Source organism: Diadema setosum, chromosome 3, assembly GCF_964275005.1.
Source record: "Diadema setosum chromosome 3, eeDiaSeto1, whole genome shotgun sequence".
Taxonomy (NCBI): Eukaryota; Metazoa; Echinodermata; class Echinoidea; order Diadematoida; family Diadematidae; genus Diadema; species Diadema setosum.
Genome location: NC_092687.1, coordinates 20,857,771 through 20,870,601, shown reverse-complemented (window position 1 = coordinate 20,870,601; position 12,831 = coordinate 20,857,771). Strand labels below are relative to the sequence as shown.

The following is a 12,831-nucleotide window of genomic DNA, read 5'->3' as shown; positions in this document are numbered from 1 at the left end:
GAACGCATGTACCCTTTAAAGAACGCATGTACCAAATGCGAAGAGATTATTGGGAGAAAAATACAGAACGCATTTTCAACCAGTATAGCTGGTGCGTGCATCACAAAAGATTACATCCGAAGTAATTCATGAAATCGCCACAATTCGGCTGATATTATTTTGATGTAGAAATAGGCGCTAAAAGGATCGTGAATTCGGCCGTGTCGTATTCGTATGTACCAAATGCGAAGAGATTATTGGGAGAAAAATACAGAACACATTTTCAACCCCTTTTGGCCCGTGCATCATAAAGATTACAGCCGAATGATAATTCATGAAATCATCGCAATCCCGTTGAAGTTTGAGGAAACAATAGGCGCAAAAAGAATCATGATTTTTGGCCGTGTCGTATATCTTTTAAGAACATATTTACGAAATGCGAATAGTTTATCGGGGAAAAATAAAGGACACATTTTCAACCCCTTTTGGCGCGTGTATCATAAAAGATTACAGCCGAAGTAATTCATAAAATCATCGCAATCCCGCTGATATTTGAGGTAGAAATAGGCGCAAAAAGGATCGTGAGTTTGGCCGTGTCGTATACCTTTAAAGAACGCATGTACGGAATGCGAAGAGATTATGGGGAGAAAAATAAAGGACGCATTATCAACCATTCTAGCCGGTGCGAGCATCACAAAAAGTTACATCCGAAGTAATTCATGAAATCGCCACAATGCCGCTGATATTTGAGGTAGAAATAGGCGCAAAAAGTATCATGAATTCGGCCGTGTGAAACATCTTTTAAGAACGCACTTATGAAATTCGAAGAGTTTATCGGGAAAAAATAAAGGACACATTTTCAACCCCTTTTGGCGCGTGCATCATAAAAGATTACAGCTGAAGTAATTTATGAAATCGTCACAATCCCGCTGATATTTGGGGTAGAAATAGGCGCAAAACGTATCATGAATTCGGCCATGTGGTGCATCTTTTAAGAACGCACTTACGAAATTCGAAGAGTTTATCGGGAAAAAATAAAGGATGCATTTTCAACCCCTTTTGGCGCGTGCATCAGAAAATATTACCGCCGAAGTGATTTATGAAATTGTCACAAACCCGCTAATATTTGAGGTGGAAATGGGCGCAAAAAAGGATTGCGAATTCGGCCCTGCATGTTGTGTACCTTTCAAGAACGCATGCACAAATGTGAATAGATTATCGGGAGAAAAATAAAGAACCCCTTGTAGCGCGTGCATCAGAAAATATCACAGCTAAAAGTAATTCATTAAATCGTCGCAATCCAACTGACCACCAAGAGCAGGTTACGCAGCAAGTTTGTGCGCCGATGTTTAGAAAAAGTCACAAACGCATTTGACACAATCTGAATTTGTTCATTATCATTTTACACTGTAATTCACAAACAAACATTCTATTTTTTCCTATTTTTTTTTTATTTCTTGTGCAATATATAATGCAAGTTTTCCAAAAAATTAATCTGTAGAGTGTACATGGGTGGGGGGGGGGGGGGGGGGACGTCCATAAAAAAAAAAAAATGAGTTTGCAAGTCATTTAATGCTTTTTCATGTTGTCGTTGTTGACCGGTAAATTTTCTGTTCGGACCGGTAAAAAATGGTAAAACGGGGCATTTACCGGTCCGACAGAGACAGGTTGGACCGGCAGAAGAAATGGGTTAGTGTGCAGCCCTGCTTAACAGTTACTGACAGCTCAAAATTAGGCTGAAATTTTGGAAATTTCTTTCCATATTTGTGCATGACACAGAGACATTATAGTCACATCACATGCAATTCAGAATTATGAGGTGATGTACTGGTAGCTATGGTTGCACATGTCCCTCTTTAGTGTACACACAAATCTACACAAGGATTTTTCTGTCTTTGATATGACATTAAGAGGAAGAATATATTTTCTTGGCGTCAACTTGCTTTGACTCTTCGAAGTTACAGGGTTTTGTAGATGCTGAATCATCGACAGAAATGTGATTTTTTTTCCTAATATTATTTCATGAATATGTTTCATGTAGGAACCAATGGGGCTGGCCAAAGCCAAGTGCTAAATCCAAAACCACAGATCCATAGGATTGTGTGAAGTCTCAAGTAATGAGAACATTTTGCCAGTTTGAATGCCAGTGTGCTGTGACCTGCTCCTTTTCAGGGTTGAAATTTCGATTGTAGTCTTTGTCAAATGACAGATACTTTTTTTATATCTTTGTGCAAAAGTATTCATGAATGTCATCCACAATAAGAGCAAGCTTTTGACGTTAATCCAAACTTCTTAGGTGTGCAAAGGTGCTGGGACCATTATTTCTACTGTTAGGTCATTTTCCAGATGTGTTGATGTACAAATAATGTGTAGAACTATGTAGTTGCTATACTGTGACAAAAGTCTTTTCTGCCTGAACAACATACCATCCAGATCATTTGTGCATTCTTATTATGTCAAAATCTTAAGACTGTATATCATTCCACAATATTTCCATGCTCTCTCATAAACTTAAAGCCACTATTTAACATTGGGAGCTGCAGTGATTAAAAAATGTTCAAATTATCACATTTGATGTAGTTCAGTTGTATAAAAAAAAAAAAAAAAACTTACCATACAAAAATTTTGCAATAAAGCCACAAATATATGGAGATATCACTATTTTTCTCAATAAACCGTTATGGTGACAGATTATTCTAGAAACTTTTTTTTTATTTTTTTTTTTTTATGAAACTGTTGTTAACATAATGCATATTTAAACAATACCTAACATTGATATTCAAATACTGATTAACATTTTCATGTTGGTTATTTTTATCCCAAACACAAATTTTAGAACTATTTTTAAGCACTAAAGCTATTATTTCTTTCCAATCTGCAAATGTTAGTAAGGGGGTTTAAAGACATATCATCCCTTTTGCATGCAAATTTGTGAAAAATTGGTGAGAACACTTAGGTATTGAAGAAAACACTATTTGGAAACCTTCTGTAATTTTTGAACTCAAGGGGGTCTTTATTTGTTTAGTTAAATTGACCGTTAAGATTTGAATAACAAATCTAAACTACTAGTCTAGTTTTACAGACGTGTGTGATGCACTTATGTAGTTCATGTAAGTGGTGTGTTGTTATTTGCTATCGATAACAAAGTAAAAGAAGCTAGTGAATTCTTCTTTTCTGACAGCTTTAACATGCATATCTTTTGTTCGAAGTATAAGTATCATATTACAACCACAGGAGGATGTATGCAGCTGTGCCTAGTACACAGAATATGTTACGGTGGCGTTTGGTGCATTATTTGAATTTTAACAGCTAACAACCTTCAAATATCACAGAAATGTTATAGCTTTACAATAGTCTTGTCATTCTGGTGGAATATATCATGTTCTGTGCTATTTGGGAAGGAATGCAAAAGGGATGGCCCATCTTTAAGATGTTCTATGCGTTATGAGGGATTTTTTTCTCTCACTCCATTCCATTTCTGGCAGCCTACTTGTTGTGTATTCATGTCTGTGGGTTTGTAGCAGGTGCTGTCAACCGCGCAAGCAAATTAGACAGTCTTTATGGAGGAAAGTATGACACCACCTCGCTGGGCCCCCGTGCCTCCTCAGCACTGCAATGCAGGATGCGAGACAGTTACCATGGCAACCCATCCCACTGCCGTCTCTGGGATAAATCATGATATTTTGCAGCCTGTGTTTTCACAGTTCGTCCATAATGGACATAGAGTCACACCCTACATATAAACTATTTGCCACTTAAGTGTGATAAAAGTCATTTTCTCCTGGGGATGTAGTTCTCTGTAAGATGACCATATAATATATATGATCACTTTTAATTTTTCTCCTGTACAACATTTGCAAAGTGTGAATTGCCAATATAATGAGAAGATTATAATTTCTGCTCAAGGTAAATTTCTATGGAGCTTGATAGGTTGAGAGTCATCACAAATAGTCAGGTATATCAATTTTTCCTCCGGATGAAGAATCGGATGATTTCAGGTTATAATCCCTACATGTATATGTGTACATTATACCATTTGTATAACACTTTTTCCACAGGGTACAAAACGCTTTATAACCATACAAATATTAAAAGTAACAATATAACGGACATGACAAACTTACATTGCTTTACAAATAAACAAAAACAACAGAGTGAACAATTTTAGTATTAATCAAATAAATGGGACCGAAAACACTTCTTGAACGAGGGCTGCATGCTATAAACCCATTTTTTTTTTTTTTTTTCTACTGGTCCAACTTGTCTAGATCAGACCAGTAGGTACCCAGATTTTAAAATTTTTTGCTGGTCCATTCCTGGAAAAGTTATTGATCCGACGGTGATTTTTACTGGACCTGGACCGATGGACCAGTGCCAGTATGCGGCATTGCTTGAACATTTTTATAAGATGACTTATTTGCTAATGAGGAGGGTTGATGAAATGCAGAGTTTTGGGGCAGTGTATGAGAAAGAATGACTTCCTGCCTTATGCACTTGTCAATGTAATGACTCACCCCACTACCCCCGGACATGGGTGCGTCATTTCCTCGTTTGGTCCGTCAAATTTGTGACCCAGGTGTTCGTCATTTTACCAGCTTTGTCCGTCAATTTTTTGACCGAGGGTTGCGTCAAAATCCCATCATTGTCGGTCAAATTTTTGACTGAGGGGTGGGTCATGGTACGTCACTTGGCTATGGAAAATAACACGCATTATTCTGAACCGAGGGGTGCGTCATGGTACGTCACTTGGCTATGGAAAATTGCACGCATTTTTGCACGCTACCAGTACCGGATACACGTACCGCGGGTGAAATTACAGTGAGCGCTTTCCCGCGGCAAGTGAAAATCAAAGTCGGGAAGCGTTTTGGAATAAGAGGGAAAAATACTTGCCAGAATCTGGCAAGCAAATGATTTAAAAGCCACCCTTTCTCCTCACATTTTCCCTCCAACAAACCCATGAAATCATGCATGCTCAATCTCAAACCAGGGACTGGTTCAGTGATGTAACAATTTCAACCTTACTGTCGAACACTTAGTCACTATAGTGCCTATTGCATATTGTGATGCAACACCAACGCACATTGCTATCGAAGAAAGTTCGTTTATATTCCAATACAATGTGTGTCTAAATAATGTTCTGTGGTGACAAAGGCGAATTTTTGACAGTAAAAGAAGTGGCAGCAGGAGAAACTGCCTGCTGCATGCCATTTTCTGCTCGCGGGATTAGCCCGACCAGACGCGCAACGCTGTTAGTACGCTGTGCGAATCTCTCCGTACAGCGACTGGGCTGTGTATACTCGCGGGAATGCCGTGGCGTGGTGTGTACCTGCTTTGCAGTATGCATCCACTGGACTAGCAATGGCCGCGCACACACAGCGCATCTGCACACATGTGATTGTCATGTATGGATTGCATGCACAGAATACATACTACTGTATGGAATATCGTAGCATGCAGCAGCGTGATGTACGGTGAATGACGGTACGGTGCTTACAGGGCCAGGGCAAGGGAAACTTGCCGAAACTTTTACAAATTATGTTTACGAACCAAAAGAAAACGAAATTGCTTGAATAAAACGTATGCAAAAATCGTTTCAGTATTTTCGGGGGTGCGTCAAATGACCGAGGATGTCAGTCAAAAAAGTGACTGAGGTGTGCGTCACTTTCAACGTGTTGTCCGTCAAAAAAGTGACTGTGGTGTTCGTCACTTACAGCGTTTTGTCCGTCAAAAAAGTGACTGTGGTGTCCGTCAAAAACCCCGTGTGGTCAGTCAAAAAATGACCATGACGCACCCATGTCCGGGGGTAGTGGGGTGCGTCATTACATTGACAAGTGCATTATTGTAATGATCATCATGATCATTTTAGTGTTTATCCATTTCCCTGTGAGTGTCTGGAATGCCCATATGTGTTGCTCAGAATCCAGTTCACTCCTGCCAGCAGTTGGGTTATTGAGGGTTACTGAGACATCCGTACTGATAATTTATCAGCAGTAAAAATAGTAAATGTGTTGTGCCAATACTTACCATGCTACTCCTGTTTCCACTACGTCTGCAAGTTATGATGATGATAATTTAAGAGTAATTCTGACATCACTAGTGCTGCTACTACTACTACTACAACTACTACTGCTGCTGCTATTGCTTTTAATACTTTTGATTATAAAAATAATGGTTTTGATACTGATTGTAATAAGAATAGTAATCATGAAATACAATGGAAGTGAGCTAGAGTATGAAAGAAATATAAACTAGAGAAGTGGTAAATATTCAAAACGAATCTAGGCAAAATGCCATCTGAAATTATATTTTTATGTCACATAAAAGAAATGAGTTATAAAGCAACAAGAACTCGAGAGTATTGACAATAAGATTAGAACAGAATGATATCTTACATTGACATGAAATACCAAGAGGTATTGCTCCTGATTAAGCATCGTGTTGTGTTACCAGCTGCTACAAGCGTGTTCATTAGAATTGGTTCTTTGGAGAAAATTCTAGAGAGGTCACCTTCCCTCAGTGACCTATAAAACCGTGTAAGAAAAATGTGTCCTTAGTGTGCTGTTACTGACCCATAAACCTTTAACTAAATTGTGTCCTTAATCTGCTGTTAGTGACCCATAAACCTTGTACAAAATATGTGTCCTTAATATGCTGCAGCCAGCACACACAGAATATGGCTCAGCAACCTGCTATGTCACCTTCAAATGCATATTAATTGACATTATGAGAGTACATCTATTCATGTGAATGGTTCCCGTAGCAACCCCTCATCTAGGTGCTGTACTGGTGAGGGGAGGAAGAAGAGGAGGAGGAGGAGGAGGGTGGGACTGTCCCGTGCTCATCTCTCTCTCTTCGAAGCATGATCTTGATTCAGAGGCGGACATAATTATTGTGACTGCGCCATGAGTCATTTAGTGATATTTGTTGAAATGTGGATGCCATATGGTCTCACGTACCTCTTGACTGATAGTTTGCTATGCAGATTGCTCTGTAGTACGTAAGCGGAAGATTATTCATCACATCAGTCTGTATGAGTATCTGTACTTTGTTTTTATATCTATCAAATATGTAGAAACAAGTAAAATGCTTTGTTGACATATGTTTTTGTACCACTAAATTTCAGACTTGTGCTTTACAACAATTGTTTGTGAAAACATTATTTCTTTTCTGGTTGCACCAAATGTATGTTCTGATTTTTGAATATTATAAAAAAACTATTAAACCTCAAAATGGATTTATACCACAAATATATTCTCCTTTAGGATTACTGAGAAGTTGCCTTGTTTACTGTCTACATATCCAGAAATTTTCATGTGCATTCTTGAAACTTTCTTGAATTTTGCGAGGAACCAAGATTTGCAATTTACATGCAAAAGTTTTGGTCTACGCAATGCGTTGAATGCCAATACAGTGCTATACAATATCATGGTCGGCCATTCACGAAAATTTCATGCCACGAAAAAGGCTATCGGCTCTACTTTATGAAAATTTTATGCAGTGAATGCTTACTGGTTTTACAGTACACAGTGTAATTGCCATTTTCATTTTGGTCACTTCGTTCATATCAACAATCCTCATTTTGATATTTTTTGTTGTTGTAAAAGTTGTCATTTGAGGGCTAGATCAAAGGTGTTTGCTCAATTTACTTTTGTGAAGTTAAACCAAGATTTGGATTAGCAGAGAGAAGGGTTGGACTGTATACTTGCTGTGGCCATAGAGCCAATGATGTAACTTTATTGCCAAAGTTTAAACGTGAATATAGAGACAGATAAATTATGCATCTGTTCCACTGATGGGGAGAGAGAGAGAGAGAAGGGAAGGTGACTGTGTGTTTCGAATAGAAAGTGGAATATAGAAAAATAGAAATTAAGGCTGTTTTCACATGTACTGAGAGTCTGTAATTCTAATCACGATTCTGATGACACATCACTAGAATTATGATTCAAATGACACATTTGGCCATGTGTTTGCAAACTTTAATCATGAAGGGTGAGTTGAATTGTAATTCAAAGCATGATTGAAATCCTGAGGTTTGCTTCGACAATTTTCCAGAATTTTGGAACAAAACAGTTTCGTGTACGGATTGACGTCCAAATCATGTTGTGGAGGTGGAGCCTCAAATAGTAACCTTTCAACCAATTCCACCAGCAACAGTGCTCCTAACATACTTGCACTAGATCAAAGCACAAGCTTCTTACAGCTTGAGAGTGATTGATGGGAACTTTGAAAGAAGCCACACCTCTCCTTGCTCTGGAATTCAAAATTGCAGAATTTGTGAAGTCTTCCTTGTTCATTTGTTTACGGACAATAATTCTAATTGTATTTGTAATCCTAATTGCAATCCAGCGTTGCAATTACATTTCTCCACTGGTGTGAAAATGGCCCCCACAGAGGTAGAGAGGGAAAGAGCTAGGTAGGTTGATAGAGGGAAAGAGATAGAGCTTGTGCAAGTGTGTGCCTTGATTGTATCTTTCGGTAGTTTACAATCGGATACCAATAAAAAAAAGCAAGATGGAAAGATTTGGCTGCATGAAAGTCAGAGAATGCACAAAGTGTAGAGGCATCCTCATTAATGCACCCATTCCCATGTCCATGTGTCTACACCAAAGAATCCTAAGTATTTTGCGTAATCCAATTTGGCCCCAATCAGCTGCCATCTCTCCCCCCAGATGAGATTTTGAAATGCCCCTCATCATACAGTATAACTTAACCCTTTGTGTGCAATGAGTGCCAATTGGCACAGAAAAGCCCACAGCATTATACACAATGTCCAAAGTTCCTGTCACAGAAAGGGTTAACATGACTAACGACCTTCATCTCTCTCTTTTTTTCTTCCATATTTTTCATCTTCTCTCCTCATTGCATTTCATGCACCCTCAGCACGTGGACACAGAAATCTAGAGTGGTAACTAGCCTGTATTTTTGGCCAGAGAAGTCCAAACTTGACTTTGCTGGACCTAAAGTCCTAGGCACGTTTGTATGAATGTTCGGTCTTCTGCTTGCATGCTAAATATCAGAATACCCAGAGCCGTCTTGTTTACTTAGTAACTGCTCGCAGTAAAATATTTCTGCCTTGATTTTGCAAAAAAAGTAACCAACCACACACAGCAGGAGGATGGAGAACAGACACACTGATTCAGTGTTCATGAAGATAGACAATTCGCCACGCACCCAGCGTCCCAAGACATCCATGTTTGAGACGGTGTGTGGGGGTGGGAACTCCCTGCGCTTCACGGAGGACACACCTGAGGCGAGGGAGCGTCAGCGCAAGTTGCAGGAAGAGATGGCGGAGGCAGCAAACTCACCCCGCCGCGTCCCTAAGGGCCGGCTAGGGGCGCAGAAACTGGACTCTTACGAGGGAACGCACGACACCATGATGTTCCCCTCAGAGCGTGGCGAGGGGATCCCGTGGCAGAAAGAAGGCTCCAAGGAAGTTGAATCCCCGCGCCACTCTGCACTCAAGCGGCCTCAAGCCTCTGTGTTCAGCAGCGTGGATGGTGGAGGCAACTCCCTCCAGTTTGACTCCGAGAGGGGTGTCCGCCGAGGAACCAGCGTTGACTCAGTCTCGTCCTCACCTCGTCGAATGCCCGGCGAGTCTGTCTTCAACGTTGTAGAGAACCCAGATGAAAGCGCAGATGCCAAACCAGGGGACCCGTCGCCCATCTTTGAGAAATCGCCCTCTCGCTCCGGAAGAGGTGGTGCCTGTGGTGGCGGTCCCGTCTCCTGGACCGGAGGTCCCATCGTCAAGGGTGACTACAATGAAACAGAAGCCGATGCTGCGGTAATTTGAGTTTTGAAAAGACCTTTGCTGCGGTGCAAGTGGTCCATGTCTGTTTCTATACTGTCCGTGTGTGTTACAGTTGTTGTTGCCTTGACACTGCACCCAACTATCAAAACCCTCTCGGCACAAGAACCATCCTCCGTAGTGACTCTGCAATGCAGTCCACATCTGTATGCAACCCTCCAAACTTGTGATTGGTATTGTCGTACACCTTGACTCTTAAACGCTGCTATATAGTCTTTCATTTCCATGCCCTGTGGTAGCCTTCCATGTGTAGTCTATGGTGACAAACTTTATGATTTCTGCACTTTGTATTCAAGTCCTTTTACTGCCTTCCCTTCGTTTCTGCTTGTAAGTCATTATCCTAGTGATTGTTTGTCTCAAACTTCGGATATTTCCAAGCATTCTTATAACTCTTTATCTGCTTCCAAATTTTTTGGTGAATGATTATGTGTCTCATGTGCAGCGGTCTCCTTTGACAGCTTTCCTTGTATGTTTCTATTCTATATTGTGCTGTTTTCTGTGATAGATGTCTAGAAGCTCTTGCTATAAAGTTTTCTTGTCTTCTGACACCATCCTAGATGTTCTCAAGATGCTATTTTTTGTTGTTGTTGCTGTAATCAATGTTTGCAAGGCTATATTTCCTACTGTATTTGTTTTTTGTTTTTTGTTTTTTAAATCAGTGAAGACTGTAGTGTTGAATATTGTAGTCCTTGTGTGTCTTTTTTGTGTGTTTGTGGACAGGTGGATGAAGAAGATTGGAATACTGGCTATTTTAGTAACTTTGTCTTAGCAGTAATAGTCTTCTAAAAATTTCTTTAGCCAGCATTTTTGTGGCTATTTTAGGCCTTGCTTAAGTTGCCCAATGATCAACCACAAGCTGGTGCATTACGTTTATCTCTGGTTATCTTGCACACATGCTTAAAGTAATATTTTCCATCAGGGATTGTTTATTTCTTTTAGAGAGAAAGGGTTTCAGGATGTATTTGGGTTTGGATTATGAAGATTACCAGCTAGCTAGCCAACTATTAGGTACATATTATGTCTTTTTTTCTGTCAGGCTAACAGATTAAGAGAGAAGTTACATTGTATATTCCTCTGCAAGAGTAAAAAAGTTACTGATTTTCCACTTTACAGACAATAATGAATGTATAAAATTGCATTTGATATGGGAGGCAACATATTAGTGATTCCTTAAATATCAGTTGACTAACAAAATTCGCAAAAAATATAAGTATAGTGAAAGATATTTTGTATGTAGTGTAGCAAGCCTCTTTGATTGTGTCATTGCATTTCAAAATGCATCAACTCAAAGTCACCATTAGCTGAACAATATGTTTTTTAACTCAACTTTGCTTTAATCAGTAGAAATGATTATCTTTGAGACATTATGTATCCCTGTAAGTTTTAGTATGTGGGATGCTCAGATCCCGTGCAAAGTGGGGATGGTCTTCCTTAAAAGGGAATTCTGAACCATTGAAAAGTTTGTATGAAAATAAAGAGTAGAATTTTACAAACACAACAGTGAAAATATGATTAAAATCAGATGAAATTTAGGGAAGTTATGAAACTGAAGTTATACAATTGTGAAGTTTTGCTAATTTTCATAAAATAGTTTTTGAACAGTCAATATGAATATGGAAATGAGTGAGTTGCTGATGTTATCTCCACCCGTACCATATAACTTTTTAAGAAATTTTGACGTTTTTAGTTTGTTGTTCAAACACAATTATGCTCCAGTCTCCTAACATACCTCACTAATCATTATTTTGAAGTTATTCAGCTGGGAATATCATTACAAAGATGTTTGACAGTTTGTACTTTATAGCAGAACAGGTGAATTTTTGTTAAGGTTTTGTACATAATCAAAGGATCAAAGGGAAATTATAAGGCGATGACATCATCAGCCCACTCATTTCCATATTTCATATTGACTGTTCAAGAACTGTTTTGTAAATATTAGCTAAGCTTCACAAGTTTATGAATTCCCTAATTTTGATCCAAGTTTGATCAAATTTTCACTGTTGTGCTTGTAAAATTGTACTCGTTCATTTCAGACTAAAGCATGACTGGTTGAGAATTTCCCTTTAAATAAAATCTTGTGGGTCTACAAAAATATGCAGTGGTATATATAGAGAAACTGTTTATTAATGAATCTCATGTTTTATCTTATGATATCTTGTCACAGAAAAAAAAAAAGGTGAGCTAAGAGTAAAGCTGTGCAAACAAATGTTGCGCTTGGGTAAGGAGTGGTACGTAAGGGGTTGAACAATCTCATTTTGTCTATTGCTGTCTGGTCAAAAATGAGAAGAAAAAAAAAGCAAAGCGGTGAAGCTGCACTAACAAATGTTGTGATACATGGGTGTAGTGAAAGTTGGCTGACTGGCAAATCTTTCAGGTTCAACTCCCTTGCACTCCCTTCAACCATAGAGGGCAGGCTAGCATTTTCTGGTATTTATGCCACCTGCAAAGTCTATATATATGTGAATCAATATTTACTTTTCTGATATTTCACTTCAGGTGAACCTATCAACATTTATGTGTATCTTCTGTCACTGTTGTTGATAATCAAATGTACACATGTGGCTGGTTCTAAAGTATCCTATTTCTGAAAATCCCTCCCTATCTCATGAAAGTATGATGGTGTATTCCATAGTTTATATGTAGTGTGTGCATGGATATTTTTCTTTGTGCTTGACATTGTTCTGTTATTGTGCCTATCAGCATGAAAATGTGTATGTGTATTTGTGTTTGCGTGTTTGTGTATATCTATGATAATGTTGAGTGTATAACTATGCTTTGTTATTTCATCTTTTTGTCATTCCTGTGAAAGGGACTGTGCCGAGTGAGTCAGGTGTATTCCATAAAAATTCCATTAATCTGCTGTAGGCCCTATCCCTGACAGTGCAATTTTCTGTAGGATTTGTACCTGCCACTCTGAATTGCAGAATGTAATCAGTTTAGTCTGTAGGCTGCTGTGGAATTTCATTTTAATATCATGTCTATAGAGGAATTCTATGTAGATAGATAAATTAGGCTATTAAAGAATTGAAAAAAAAAAAACATTGAAA

General features: G+C 38.8%; 1 protein-coding gene across 1 annotated transcript in view; it reads left to right on the top strand.

The window, feature by feature from the left end:
* Nucleotides 1-9,094: 9,094 nt before the first annotated feature.
* LOC140226549 (dihydropyrimidinase-like) overlaps nucleotides 9,095-12,831 on the top strand; it is a 67,347-nt gene continuing 63,610 nt past the window's right edge. Inside the window, exon 1 of the mRNA XM_072307000.1 lies at nucleotides 9,095-9,760. Within this exon, the coding sequence (XP_072163101.1) occupies nucleotides 9,095-9,760 (666 nt within the window). The remainder of the gene's footprint in view (nucleotides 9,761-12,831) is intronic.